This window comes from Ochotona princeps, chromosome X, assembly GCF_030435755.1.
Source record: "Ochotona princeps isolate mOchPri1 chromosome X, mOchPri1.hap1, whole genome shotgun sequence".
NCBI classification, from domain to species: Eukaryota; Metazoa; Chordata; class Mammalia; order Lagomorpha; family Ochotonidae; genus Ochotona; species Ochotona princeps.
In genome coordinates, this window is record NC_080865.1 from 43,433,624 (window position 1) to 43,449,646 (window position 16,023).

At 44.4% G+C, this 16,023-nt stretch overlaps 1 protein-coding gene across 1 annotated transcript; it reads right to left on the reverse strand.

Moving 5' to 3' along the window:
* Positions 1-5,034: 5,034 nt before the first annotated feature.
* Positions 5,035-15,774, reverse strand: LOC105942213 (synaptonemal complex protein 3-like). The gene is made up of 8 exons (XM_058658833.1): positions 15,630-15,774; positions 15,011-15,077; positions 14,795-14,829; positions 13,241-13,358; positions 10,313-10,412; positions 8,556-8,654; positions 5,301-5,402; positions 5,035-5,173 (listed from the first exon to the last, which is right to left on the reverse strand). The coding sequence occupies exons 1-8, from the start codon at positions 15,721-15,723 to the stop codon at positions 5,048-5,050; spliced, it is 741 nt and encodes a 246-aa protein (XP_058514816.1). The 5' UTR covers positions 15,724-15,774; the 3' UTR covers positions 5,035-5,047.
* Positions 15,775-16,023: the final 249 nt, after the last annotated feature.

Genomic DNA, 16,023 nt, shown 5'->3' on the forward strand with positions numbered 1-16,023 from the left:
ATTCCAACTAAAATTTCTTTGAGTTTATTTGTGAACGCAGACAGTGGGCAGAGATTTTAAGACATGCTTCTGAGTCAACTTGCAACCAATAATTAGCATGCCTATTGGAATAAATATCACATTTCACAAATAAACCAACAGGAAATAATGGACTGAAAGGAAAAATGAAGAAAATTGTAGACTGCTCAATATAACATCAGCAAAAAGTATTAACATAAATATATTGAGATTAAATAACATTACATGTTACACATCTACTCTGTATATCATGAAAGACAAAACAAACTACACACTGAAAATATTTGGAAACCCCATATTTAGACAGTCGTGTCTAGAACATAAAAATTTTCAACATCAACAATGGGGTATGGGGAAAATGAGGAGGACAGAAAGGGTAATCCCTGAGCCTATGGAACTGTATAATAAAAGATAACTAAAAATTTTTTAAAAGCCACACAAATAGTACATTAAATAAATTTTTAAAAAGTCTTCAACATCAGTGGTACAAACCATCAGAAGATGAACAGAATTTGCAAAGTAGCTTTTCACTGAAGAGGATATAGAAATGCTGGTTACAGGTATGAAATGATGTTTAACATCAATAGCACTTGAAGAATTTATAGCATAACAAGCTACCAGAACATACTTAACAGCTGTTAAATGATATTTACCATTGCAAATACTGATAAAGTTGAGAAAATCAATTGAGCTTCTATCTTTTGCTAATGGCAATAAATATCACACTGGAAAGCAATTCAGCTGTTTCATCACTGCACATTTGTAGCAACATGAGAAAATTATGGGATGTTAAAGAAATGAAATATGGATTTATTCAGAAACCTGTATTCAAATGTTGGATATGAATTTAATTTGTAATAGGTAATATCTGGAAACAAAACACAGAAAATATTACCGAGTAATGAAAGCTATGTGTTCTTACTCCATATGCAATATTACATGATTATGATTATTATTATATGCTGACCTAAAACCAATTTCAAACTGTCCCATACAGCGCAATTTCATGTATATATCCTTCTGAAAATGCTGTGAGTTCTTATGCATGGAGACTTCCTGTTTTCATAGGATATGAGAGGAAATAAGGTAAGGCATAGCGTTATTTTTCTCCATCTTTAGTGGATTTCTATCTCTGAGTACACTTAAATGTATGAAAGGTAGTGTATGAAAAACTGAATATATATTAATATCTGCCAGGTAACATGCAAATAAGCAGGTGAAATTCAAGACAATGTAACAGAAAATTTAATCAGGGGAACTTGATCATTAATGGCCATTCCTTAGTACCCCCTTGGATTAGTCCATTGAAATCTACACAAATATTCAAGTCTGGATATGACGTACTTTAAATACAATGATGTGATGATTGCATCTTTATGTTACCTATCATACTTAATACAGTGAAAATTCTATGTAAATTTTTCTTACTCTTTTCCCTAAGGATTGTTGACCAGCCAAAAGGCTGTGCTTGATTACTACAGATGCATTTTCTATATAATTTCCTGTGTAGGTGTGGACACATAACGGTACAGAACCTTATGGTGGTTTTATTTTCATTTTGGGAATGTGTCTTATTTCTTTTCTGAGGGAGATATGGCTGTCTTCATGTGAAAACACACAGGATTTTCTTGTCTCCACGACTGTATCTTTGTATACAGTGATGAGTGATGTTTAGCACCTTGTTATGTGTTTGCTAGCTTTCCACACTTTTCAAAAGTATTATTTATCTATGTTTGCTATGGAGTTCCTTGAAATTCTTATGCTGACCCTTCTTTGGAAACAGTTTACATACACCCAAAAAAAAGACTACTGTTGTCAAGCAGAGTTCATCTCAAGGCTATACATATAGTTGAAGGTTTGGGGGGAAAAACACCATATAAACAGAATGCCCCCAAAAGCTAAAAAATCCTCAATGTAGGAAAAAATGTACATTAACAGTTACATAGCTTTCAGAATACACCCATCAGGATAGCTGGGAGAGCAGAGGCCTATGGGATCCTGTTGAGAAGATACTCCAGGAAAGAAGAGGCAGAGGGCCTCTCACGCAGAGTGCACTCTTGTCCCCAGTGAGTCCTGGGATGTGCTTCGGTGCTCTCCTTGATGATAGAGGAACATGAGTGCTCTGTCCACTCAGTTAACCAAGAGCAGACAGTATTCTTTACCTCTTCCCAACTTCAATAATGCTTTGACCAGGTGTCTTATTAACCTCCTTGAACTCTCTGCTCCCGGACATGAGCTAAGTTGTGTTTGAACTATTGCTTTACTAAGTGTATAAGAACTGTAACCCTGGAAATAAACGTTGGCAGTTGGCCCCCATTTCTTTTCTGTCACATTTCCTCCCTGTGAACTCACAAGTTAAACTTACACATAGCTACCAAATATACACAGAAGATTTTTCTAAGACTTAGAAGAAAACAGAAATCCCAACTTTTGTTATATTTATTCAACATTCAAATTTAGAAAGTCAAATTTACCCATTTTCTAAAGCAATGTAAGCTTTTGGAAACTACTAACTCCACGAAGAAAGTATGAGTTAATGAATTGAGTAAAGTTGCAGAACGTGGAAGCACTATTGGGGGAAAGTAGTGCTTGGAAAATTTGATATACATAAGCAATATAATGAAACTAAACTTTTGCCTTTCACCAAGGCTGAAACTTATGGAAGCAAACAGTGGAAATATTTAAAGAAATGCTTGTAGGCAATGAAGGTTTTCTCTGACAAATTAAAAGCATGGACGATAAAAGGACAAAAGGGAGGGAGGTCAGGGTAGGAAATATTAAACTCATAAATTTATCAACTTATGTGCAGAACTTGTTCAGTATGGGGTTTTTGGTAAAAAAACACCAAAGCTTCTATTCAGTAAACAACAAAGTTTGTTAAGAAACACCTTTCAAGCTTGAGGAAATCATTTTCATACTCATTCATGTTTTGACATTAGTAAATGATAAAAATTTGGTTGAGCAGGCTGGCATTATAGTATTGCAAAGATGCTTATATCAGCAATACTATATGGTCTCCGCTCCGTATTGTCTGTTCCGCTTCGTATCAACTTCCTCTCCCGCCCCCGCCCCCCAGCTAATGAGCCAGGGAAAGTGCTTAAGTGCTTGAGCCTCTGAGTCCACGCGGCACACCATGTGCAAGTTCATGGCTCCAAGCCTCAGTGTGGGTGTTACCTGTAGCAATTTCAAACATGAGAATTTCCTTTCAAATACAAGTAGGTAAGTGACAAATTAGTTGAAATCAAGCAGAGCTGTGCAATAGTTGAATGCTGATCCTATTTCAATTTAGGACAGGCAGGAATTTGAAATGAAACCCAGTCGCAGCATAGCGGCATTATAGTGACTAGATAAACCAGCGATGACTAGTGATCTGAGCTCCACAAGCAGCCACATGGGAAGGAGGTTCACCACAAACTCGGTAAGGGAACTTAAACATAGAATTGCTAATCCTGCTGCTTTGTTTAATCTAACTACAAACAGTAGCAGAATGCCAGAGCTCAAGCAGTCAGCTGCAGCAACAGGGAGGATTTTCACGGCCATGAACCCAACCACCAGCACCAGTGCCACAGCAGGACATATTTTGTGTACTGAGGAAAAGGCTGTGGGGCTGAACGGAAAACAGCTGTAGACACACTAAGCCAGGGGTTAACTTGGTATTGGCTCAATGCATTGCACTGGTCCCACATGGAAAAGAGTACCACCTTGGTATCTGAGTGGCCCCATACATGTCAACAGGTTACAGCAAGACTAGCACTAACAACCTAGTGCACTGCTTGAACGAAGAATGGGAGAAATGTTGAGCAGGCAATGGAGTTGCCACAGCATGGATCACAGCTTTAACTTCTTAAATGTTTATTTATTTAAAAAGCAGAGTGACACACACACATGCGCACAGAGCGCTTCCATCCAGAGATTCTCAAATGGCCAAAACATTTGGAGCAAGGCCAGTCTAAAGCCAGGATCTAGGAAGGTGTCCTCATCTCCCACATAGCTGACAGGGACCATCCTCATTTGTCTTCTCAGGCTGATCTAACAGAGATGAATTGGAAGCAGAACAACCTGGACTCACACCAGCAGTGACTGGCACTACTGGCACAGCTGAAAGCAGCTATGCCTTGACACTGTCTCTGTAGAAATAACTTTGTAGGGAATTCACATAAACACGGCAAATGTTTAAATCAAATGTGTTAAGATGCTTTTAATGCACACTAACAGCAGGTGTTGCTTAAAGTGATTAAAAATCAATTAGCTGACATTTGTGTCTAAAAGCAGCACATGAAAAAACTGATGCTTTACAACTTACACCTGGATATTTTTGTTTATATATATATATATAATTTTATGTTGAATTTTATGCTACCATAGGGTAGATCATAGGGTCTGGGATTTCCCTACACCATTCCCAAATTTCCACCACCTGATTTTCCCTGTAATCCTGCAATAGTACAGTCCTTCATAAACAGTCATAAGTACATCAGCCTGTTGTTTAAGTGTATCCTGACACTGCTGGTACAGACAATGCCACTGTCTAGCATCCCATTGTCACGACAGACGTCCGTATCTTATACCATTGTCACCATGACACTTCTGCAGTTTATTTGGGGACAGAATCTTATTTTAATCAATTCTCTCAGGCCACAGAATGCTTTGTATTACCCTGGAAATCTTATTTTCATTGGAACAGATTCTCTAATAGTTCAAATAAAAGTACTACCCAAAGTGAAATCTGTCCTCTTGAGTTCTTTTCCTCAAAGAAGGAGAATGTAGCTTTCAAACCTCCTGTTGCCTACATGTTGGAACTGTCACAGCGCCACTGAGGCCAAACTTCAACGTAATCACCTTTATTGCGGAAAGCTAGCTGACAGGGTCAAGGAGCCACAGTCACTACAAACACAGACCTGGAATCCTGACACACAGACCTCGGGAACTGCTGCTAGCCTCATCACTCTTTACGTTTCTAAAATGTTTTTTAACAGAATGGAGATTGCACACTTAACAAACAAGCAAACTGAACAAGGAAGGTGGCATTTTAAAGTCTTGTTGACTCCGTGTGCTGGTCGTGCAACTCTGCTATGCCACCGCAGTTGGGCTTCTTCTTCAAAACGACACCAAGGCGGGGTTGGAAACGCTTCAGAATCGAGGCTAAATCTTGATGCTGTTATGAGGAAAGAAATGTTAAACACATGTTCAGTGTTTAGGTGACTCTTACAGACATTTCAGCAAATACAACACTGTCACATTGAAGCCCACTCCTATGCTCATGTTTAAACTGTGCAACTTACAGCTTGCTTCATGCTTTCTTGCTGTAGCATGGCCATTTCTTTCGTAAATCCACCTTGTTCCTCGGCCAGCTTTCTTTGTTCCTCCTTTAGGGAACTCATACTCTGAAACAAAAACCCAGGCCAGTTGCAAACCACCTCTATTCATCTCACATCACAAGTGTGTGCAAACTACATTCACAAAGCAGTAAGCTTTAACATGAAAATCCTGCCCAAATACAGAGTACTCATAAGCATTAAGAGGAGGCACAAAAACTCACTGCAGAAAAACAGAAATGTGCAATTGCGCAGGAGCCAAAACATTTTCCTGGAAATAATAAGACAATGAACGTACAAGGTCAAGATGGATAAAACACACACACACACACACACACACACACACACACACAAAATCCCAGGTAATGTGTGTCCACCTGCAATAAAAGCCATTTTGGAACACACTGATAAGCCTGCAAAATAATAGGATTTTGTGTGATTCCGGGCTCTCCACAACTTCCTCTGCAGGCATGTGCTCTGACAACTGCTGGCCCTCTTCATATGCCACGTTTGCAAACTTCCAAAACAGTCAAAACAGTATTATCAGTTTCCTTCATGACAGCAGAAGCTGGGCACGCACTGTGGTGTTCCAGGTTAACCCAATGCCAACATTCCCAGATGGGCACCAGTTTGAATCCTGCATACTCCACATCCTATCCAGCTCCCTGCTAAAGCACCTGGGAGAACAGTGGAGGACCACCCCAGTGCTTGGGCCTCTGCACCCATGCGGGAGACCCGGGAGAAACTCTGGGCTCCTGGCTCCTGGCTTTGGCCTAGCCCAGCCCCAGCCTTTGCAGTCAGTTGGGGTGTCCCACCCCCTTCTCCATAGGTAACTTTCAGATAATCAAACCTTTAAAACAAAAGGATAAAAGCTAAGACAGCATTCACACACACACAAAAACAAGCACAAATCTGATATCATGCTCAGTGATGAAAGAATGTATGCACACTAAGATTAGGAACTAGACACCTGCTTAATACCATTGCTATTTAACACAGCACAGCAACTTCTGCCTGCAGTCATTAGTAAAGAAAAAAATACAAAAAGGTTGAAAAAAGAAATCACAGTTACCAACCCATTTAAAAGAAATCACATGGGCTCGGCAGCGTGGCCTAGTGGGTAAGGTCCTCGCCTTGATCCCATATGGCCGCTGGTTCTAATCCCGGCAGCTCCACTTCCTCTCTATCTCTCCTCCTCTCAGTATATCTGACTCTGTAATAAAAATAAAATAAATCTTTAAAAAAAATCACAATTGACAAGCCATTTATTAGTATTAATCAAAGAACATGAGCTCCTAGAGGGAATATAAGGATCTGTGATGTAACATCTGTGAGGTATGAAAAACTATTGTGATCTAAAGCGTCAGCATTTCTCCAGCAAACAAGAAAGCTGTGCGTGCTGTGTAAATACTGTTGTATAAAGTGCTATGGAGGGAGAGCAAATGAATGCAGTGTGTGTCCCATATTACCAGGACATGAGCAAACGTAAGGAGAGATAACACAGAACACGTACTGTAGGAATGGAGGACAACTTGTGGGGTATGGAGCCGAAAACGCAGATTAATGCCTATTTCGCCTGCAAAACTAGGTTTCAGTAGGTAAAATGAGGAACAGCTGAAAGGATTCTAGGGGCGAGCATAACAAAGCATGGAGAGGGTGGAAGCAAAGAATGCACGCCACAAAGGAAGTCCGCAGGGCCACTGGGCTGCACTGACGACGGCAGAAACTTTAAGTATCCAAAATTTTAGAGGGGTTGGCTGACAATCTTAGAACAGTGAAGGGTAATGCGTGAGGACAATAATACTGCAGACATATACGATGCTTGGAAATCAGAGAAAATAAGGAACACTGAAACAACATAGGGAAAATACGGTGAGAGCCTAAGGGCAGCAGCAAGGGAAACTGGAACGAAAGTACCATGGCTGAGGTTAAAAAAAAAAAATTGGAATCTCTAATTAAAAGCATCCAGACAGTAAACGAAACGCCAGAAGCAAATCAGTAGCAGAGTTCCTACTCCAAGCAGTCCCATTTAGCAATAGGTGTTTAGCAGAACTACAACCACGTCAATTAGTGAGGGGCACGTTAGAGCAACATGTTTTCTATTAAGAAACACATAAAGCAAGACAGTCTAGGTCCAGTTCCTCTGCTTCTGATCCCACTTCCTGTTAGTTCGCCTGGCAAGGCAGCAGAAGGTGGCCCCAGTACTTGGGCCGCAGCCTTCCCATGGAAACCAGCAGGTCCTGCCTCCTGCCTTCAGCTTGGAACACTCCTGGCTGCTGAGGCCATCAGGGGAGCGAGCAAGCCTTTGGGGAGCTCTCTCTTTGTCTCTCTCACTCTCTCCACATCCCCATCTGTGTATGTGTCCTGCCCCGCACACTGCCTCTCAATAAGAAATCTTCAAAAGGAATGTGTTGTGCATAAACGTAAATTCTTTTAGGGCTATTTAGAGATGGACTTTAAACAGTTTTTACCTGAGAGCACTCCTATCCACCAGTTCACTCTCCAAAATCCCAGAACAGAATGAATACTTGAAACTGCTTTTTGTGCCTCCTACTTATCCCAGTTAGTTTCAAAGAGTGAAATTGTAAGTCATTGGAAGAAGACTGCTTTAGAACACACCCAGCAAAACAAACAAGTGGGACCGGCATTGTGGCATAGCAAGTTAAGCTGGCATTATGTATCAGCACCCTGGAAAGCAGCAGGAGACAGTTCTGCAGGACAGGGCCCTTTACAGCAGCTTGGGACACCAGGAAGAAGCTCCTGGCTCCAGGCTCCAGCCTCACCCAGTTCTGCCAATACACCAGGAACCACTCAGAAATCTGACGATGAAAGAAATCCCCATAAAGAACCTTCTCTTTGGAACCACTGACATTAGAAAGCAAGGTGATTCAACCTGCATAAGTGATGACAGACTTTCTACTTTCATCACCAATAACCCAAGATGCTGAGGTAGGCAAATCGTTACTTGTCACAAAGTGTTGGTGTCACAGGAATATTGCCACTTGATATTTTCCTGCTGTCAACAGCACCCATAACCACATGTGAATCCTCAAAGTCATAACACATTTAGCACTAATGTCTTAGAAGGACCAATGATACCAAAATAGAAACGGCATCAGGACCTGAAAGACAGATTTATTTTAACAGAAGTCTTGGAGATAAAAACGGGATCTTCATCTCCCAATCACATATTGAAATGGACAGATACCAAATACCACAGACCTTTAAGAAAGCCTCATACAATGTTCGTAGTTGTTTCATTTTCTCAGTCCTCAGCATCTCCACATACTGACCAAGCTGCTTTTGCATTTGGGACAGTGTCTGAAAACAGAAAAACAAAAGTGCTGTGAGAATATCAGCACAACATTTTCAATTTAGCACCAAGTCATGTACACTCAAAGGGCCTTCTTTGAAAGTAAATATGGAAGAATATTTTCTCCCTTAACACACACTCTGGGGAACCATGCAAGGGCTCAGCAACTAAACCCTCGCCTTGTCCCGGGATCCCATATGGGCACTAGTTCTTGTCCCAGCCGCTCCACTTCCCATCCAGCTAGCTCCCTGTTTCTGGCCTGGGAAAGCAGGAGAGAATGGCCCAAAGCCTAGGGACCCTGCAGCCGCATGGGAGACCTGGAAGAGGCTCCTGGCTTCAGATCAGCTCAGCTCTGGCCTTTGTGGCCACTTGCGGAGTGAATTAGCGGATGAAAGATCTTCCTCTCTGTCTCTCTGTCTCTCCTCCTCCGTATATCTCATATTCCAATAGAAATCAATCAATCTTTCAAAACAAAACAACACAACACAACAGGAGCCAGGATCAGAAACCCACCCATGGAACACTTCTCACTGCCCAGCATTCCCACTCACATCCATACTTTCTTCGAAAAACGTTTCATTTCCATCATCATTCATCATACTTCCACCATGGCTAAATGCCCGGCCTCTTTTCCTGTCCACGTGCTTTGTGAAACCCCAGTCCTGGAAAATCCAGCTCTCCAGCTTCCCTGCCACAACCAGGCTCACTAGTCTCACGGAAGTCCACAATGGCTATGTCACAGACCTACACTCGGCCCCAGCGTGCTGCTTGGCATTCAGAGTCCCTCGTCTTTTACTGTCTCACTCTCAGTAAGGAGTCCACTGCCAACAGACAACCAAGCTTCTCTGCACACTTATTCCTACCTTTGGCCCCGTCTTGCTCACTAAGGAAACGGGAGCAATCCAAGGAGGACATCCAGTCTCCCACTGCTGCCTCTACACTTGCCTTTATCCATCTCGACTCATGCACTCTACCTCTTCTCTTCTGATGCACTAACTGTTGCGGATCCCTACTCTCTCAACGTGTGCCCTACCTACCGGCTATCCTCAGCAACACTGTTCCACGCTTTCCTCCCTTTCCCCACATCCAGCTTTTGCTTTGACATTTTCAAGTCAACTCAGACGCAGGCTGGCAATCTCCTACTCTAAATCCACATTCACACACAGGCCACACACACACACACACACACTACTGCAAGCATTCCTTTTCCCTTCACACCACTCCTCTTTCGTTACTGCCTACTGACCCATGGACTCATTCCAAAGTCTGGTGAATGTGCCATTCCGCCGAGCCGCACTTCCTGAGGACGCAAATGGCCTCGGATGCCAAATCATCCTTGCTGTGGCCATCCTTACCAACAGGCAGCAGAACTGGCCCTCTTTCCTTGTAAAAGCCGTTCACTGCTTGCTTTCACCTGGGTTTCCTTCGCCCTATTTTGCCACCCACTCTCAGGTTCCTTAATTCATCCCCTAACTCTGCAGGAGCTCAATGGACCCTGTGTGCCTTACTCCTGGTGGAGATAGTCGTCAGGCCCAAACCGGACACCACTGATGGCAACACAAGTGAGATCCATTGTCAAGGCTATGTACGACACGTGATCAGGCACTCCCCGCCTGCTCAAGACCTGACTGCATCAATTCCCGCTAGAGCCAAACAAGATACCAACAGCAATAGTCTTTTCACATTTCTTCAGTTTCTGTAAATGATGCTCCCACTTCTGAAACACAACCAGAGACTTCTGATAATAATTGAGATAGAATGCCTGCCTGTAAAACAGAAGAATAAACATCATTACATGTCACAGCAATAACACAAGCTAAACATTCTCAAGCAAAACTGAGTTGTTGTGATTGATACTACCAAAAGGAAGACAGGATAGTAGCAGCTACAATCTTCTCACAGGAAACAGAAAAGTAAAACGATGATTCATTCTCAGTCTAAGCATATCTGTTGCTCTTTGAAAAAGATTTTTTTTTTATTAGAAAAGCAGAGTTGGGCCCGGCACGATAGCATAGTGGTTAAAGTCCTTGCCTTGAACGCACGAGGATCCCAAATGGGCGCCGGCAGCCCTGCTTCCCATCCAGCTCACTGCTTGTGGCCTGGGAAAACAGTCTAGGATGGCCCAAAGCCTTGGGACTCTGCACCCATGTGGGAGACCTGGAGGAGGTTCCTGGCTCCTGGATTCAAATTGACTCAGCTCCAGCCATTGCGGCCCCTTGGGGAGTGAATCATTGGACACATGATCTTCCTCTCTGTCTCTCCTCCTCTCTGTATATCTGCATTTCCAATAAAAATACATAAATCTTTTAAAAAAATCGAAAAGTAGAGTTGAGAAAGAGAAGAAATATTTTTCCTACTTGGCTGAGAGAAGCTATCACACATGCATTAGCACTTGAAAGAAAAAAGAACCACAAAACAGTCAAAGATTCATCAATGGGAAAACTTTATCTGCAAAAAGATTTGATTCTTTAAAATTTATGAGTGAGTGCAGTATTGTATAGGATTTAATTGCTAAGTTTTGCAATAGGATATTATATCCACTCATCATCTAAGACTACCAAACAGGAATACTTGAAACTTCTTTTCCCTTGGCACATGCACGCGCACACACACACACGCGTGTTAAAGAATGGAACTCCAACCCCCCCACACACAGGCTGCAGCTCCTGCTGGTGAGCACAAGAGCCAGGGCTGGGGCAGACCAGGCTGGACAAGGCAGCAGCACCTCTCTGCCTCTGTGTAGGCCGTGTCAGGGGCAGGTCAGGACGAGCTATGCTTCAGCACCATGCGTGCACACAAGAGCCAGATGCGATGAGGACTGGGCCAGTCTAGGCCACAACAAAGGCTGCTGTGCACGAGGGCCAGGCCTGTGGCGGGCTGGGCAGGACTAAGCCACAATACCTGTCACTTTGCAAGAGAGATATGTGGCTAAGGGCACAACTGACCCCACGGGTATGTGCGCTGGCTGATGCAGTTGATGGACCAAAGCTGACACTGTACTAGCTGATGCATGCAAAAGTCTGAGGTCACCAGGTGAGGTTTCTTGGGGGACTGCTCAACAAGACCACTGGACTCAAACCCTGGCAACAGGGAAAATAACAAGATACATGGTCCGATTTGGGGGTGCATGTGTCAGCACCGGGCCTCCTCAGTTGCTGAGGTCTGTGCAATGGAGAGTACCCCCAGATGTTTAAGGGGCACACGCCCAGCTCATCTGGGCCAGCAGAGGACCTCCAGTGTCTCCTTAGAGGGTGGAAAGCAAAACAGGTTAGACAGGTCTCCTGGCAAGGCCCAGCAGCAGGTTCCTGGGTCTGTGAATACCCTAAGCTGGACTTGGTCCGCTAACAGACCTTGGAAAGATTTTCTCAGTCCTCGTGCAATGAAGCTGACAATATCTTAGACCTATCAAAACCCCTTAAGTAACACCCTCGGAACATTCTTCCCATCGGGGTCTCAGAGGCATCGCCAATTCACTGTCGCTGGTCCCATCCTCGCGTGCTGATGCAGTCTGACATCAAGGAGCAACCTCCTCCTCTTTCCCCCACTGAGGACACAGGAGAAACAAACAAACAAAACTGAAACACTTGTCCCACCCACCTCTTCCCACTCCTCGACCCTCCCCCTGCCCTAATCAGAGGCCTACATGGGATAGCATCCCTTTCAGCTACGTCAACGTTCTTAAAAATAAAATGTAAAACATTTAACAGGGAATGGTGAGACATAGTCAAGTAAATATACAGATCCTTTACAATACGAATGTCATGTTTTCTATGCAACTGAATGCAGGTAGCTACCAGAAGCCTAACACCTTAAAACATTCATCTTTGAGGCTGGCATGGTGGCCTAGGACTTAAGCCTCTGCCTGCGATGCCAGCATCCCATACCAACACCAGTTCGAGATCTGGCTGCTCCATCTTCCAGTCCAGCTCCCTGTCCATCAGCCAGGGAGAGCGGGACAAGACAGACCAAGTACCTGGGACCCTGCCACCATGTCTGAGAACTGGAAGCTACTCCGGGCTCCTGGCTTTGACCTGCCACTGCCCTAGCTGTCACCGCCACATGGGGAGGAACCGACACATGAAAAATCGGTCTCTCTTCCCAAATAAATTAAGAGATTTTGAAAAGGAAAAACATCCAAAGGTAACAAGAGAACAGAAAGGGTCATCTTGAATGACCTCTAGGAAATGTGTGTCTACTCATTTACAGTCTCTGGCTGCAGGATTAAAGGAAGTGTGGGATTATTTTGAGAAGTTCATGGAAAATGGAATTAAAATCTGTTTATTCTGCTACAGAAACTTTTACAAATATGTGCACTGCTTTTTCCGAGTGGGCATTTACCAGGAACATGTAGAAGCCTCCTTGCGCACACAGATTTGGAGCTTTTCCACCAGAAGATATTGATCTTTAGAATTTCATTGTCCAGTAACTTTTCAAAGCCCCGTGCATATTTATTTCCTTGGAGGAAAATCAAGCCAAATTGCTTTTCCATTCTACCTCCAATAAACACACGACTGTTTCTTCTGCGGTGATTTGTAGCCGCGAGCATTAACAAAATGACACAAAGGACCAGGGTTCGAAATACCCACGTGCTTACCTTTGCTCTCTCCCGGTTTTCAGAGATTTTTCAATAATCTGCTGCATGGCTTTGAAAGAAGCCATGACACTCTTCTTGAAACTCAGTTTCTTCTTATGAATTAGCATGTTAATTCTCCCTAGAGTGAAACCATAGCTCATTACAATTGATCATTAAAGATTACTGTGTTCCAACGTGATTCAAGAGCACTGGAAAGACACTGGGCATGAACAAGGAGGTATCATTGTAAAAATCAAGTTCCTATGCTTGGTTGGTTGGTTTGCTTTTTTCCTGTGAAAACTCTCAGTTACCAGTACTTCACTTCAAAATTTCCCATCTACACAGCATTTCTTCATGGAGGAGGAAAACACGCCTGGAAACTAACGTTTCCATTTTCCGAATAACATACGAAAGCTGTCAAAAGCAACCTTTAATTTCCTCATGAGGACACAGCTACAAAAGCCACTTTCCAATCAATTTGTACACTAATCCCTAACTGAAAGGACACCTTCAGAGGGATTGCCGCTAGCAACAGAACTCATCTGCGTGCAAAACGGGAATTTCTTCCTTTCTTTAGCGTCCAAAAGACAGGAATGCTTTTGTCAAAGATGGAACAATTTTCAACGCAGTCCGTGAGCTTTTCAAAAGGTGAAGACCACAGGTACATTGTGAAAATAAGTGAATTCACCCAGGGACACCTCTACAGATACACGTGTGGCCGACTGTAGGCTCGTATCATTTTCACCAAAAGGATGCCTTTGATCAGGCTTGGAGCATCCTAAATAACGCTGGGATGAGGATAAGATTCTACAGGCATTTTCCAATCACCACGAGGCAGCTGCTGCACTATTTATTGTATTGACAGATGTTTTGCAAATCCACTTCACTAGAATAATGCATTTCTAAGACAGCTCAGCAATCAAGCAGTGTCACCACCAAACAGAGCAAAGCTGCCAAAACATAGCTGCCTGTATGAACTTTAGAGAAACCCCACCCCCGTCTGGTGAGAGTTCACCCCTTAACAAAGTTCACTTTACTGAGGCCTGACCTACCCATCCCCGTCTCCCGTACGCCAGCAAGGCTGTGTTTAGTGCTCCACTACAGTTTGTCAATTTAACCAGATGACTAAGAAGGGGCGGTGTTAGAGGCTTCAATTTGCACTACCCACTTGAAATACGACAAATAGCAAAGTCAAAGGAAGTGATGAAACTGCTGAAAGAGAAAAGTGACATGACAAGCCGATCTGATACTCGGGGACCCTGGAGCAGCTACTCCTACTAGCTGACTGCTGCCCACTCCTAATACACCGTGGTCTCTGGAATGCACACAAGGATAAAATGAAAGCACCATCCTTATCCCACCGCTGCTAGTGCCGTGCCCAAGCCACAAGTCTAGCAATTGAACTAGCAAGAAACATGAAGCAAACACGTGCCGCACACTTACATTCCATCCTGTGTGTTAGAACAAAGCACAGATTACTGCACCATGGCCCGGTGATGAACGGTCCTTGTTAGAAAAGTTACACAGTTGAAAAGGTCGCCCGTGGACTACAGCTATCTCCCAAAACATACATACCTTGACATCTTTCCAACCTATTGTAGAACGTGTTCCTGGGAAGAAATTGCAGTACAATTTAGTAAAATGTGCAATAAAAAAGCATCACACTTGTGTTTTCAAGAAACACATCTCGGGCTCAGTGCCTAAAGCACCTAAAATGCACGTCACGCGAGCCCAATTCTGTTTTTGAGCACTCTGCCCATCCACCAAACAGCACTCCTTTACAAACAATACCTCGTGTCCTCATCAAAGAGTCCCGCAAAGGGGTGATGCGCAGGATTATACAGTCTTGGGTTGTCTTCTGCATTGAAAACAAAAATGGAAAAGGTGGCTTACAAGGGAAACTTCTGATCATTTCTCCTGAAGAAACAGCTTTGGCATGGACTTACTCAGGCTCTTGGAAAATAAGCTTGTTTTGTTTTGTTTTGTTTTTTTTCAAGGCTGTATTTCACCGGTTTGAAAGGCAGAGTCAGCGAGAGGGAGACACACAGAGAGACGTCTTCCACCTGCCGCCTCCCTCCCCAAATGACCACAAGTGCTGCTGCTGGGCCAAGCCGAAGCCAAGGAGCCCAGAGCCTCCGGGTGCAGCGATTCAGCACTTGGGCCATCTTCCACGGCTTCCCAACCACACTAGAAGGTAGCGAGGAAGAACGAAAGAAGGAAGGAAGGGAAGAGAGAAGGCAAGGCAGACAGACAGACAGACGAGTACTTTCGTCATCCGCAGCATCACAAACCCGAAGCAGTAAAGCAAAGACTGACGCTGCCCAGGTGCTCCAGCTGCCCAGACCTGAGCCAGCCCTTCCTTCCCCAGGGCAGACACAGCCGGCCACACCCCACCGACCAGCCCGGTTACCTGGGCGGCCCAGGTCAGGGGGCGCTTCCATTTCCTGACTCTCTGGCGGGACCTTGGCGCCCGTCTTCACGCGCCTCGCCTTCGCAGGCGCCATGTTCTCCCTCGCCGCGGCCTACTCCTGAACCGAGGAGCACAAGGACGCTCTGCCAGAAAGGAGGCGTGTTGGGGAAGAGCTGCCGGGCCCGGCCCTGCCACGCGTGCAAGATGGCGGCCCGCGAGCCCGCCCGCAGCAGGAGACACGGCGGCCCGGGCGGGTGTCCCGCGCTCCACCCCCGCCGCCCGGCCCCGCGCAGGCCCCACACTCCCCGCACTCCTGCCCTTGCTCGGCTCCGCCCGCGGCCTGCGCCCCTGGGCGGCAAGGCTCGGCCGTGCCCTCACCGCCCTCCCCCACGCC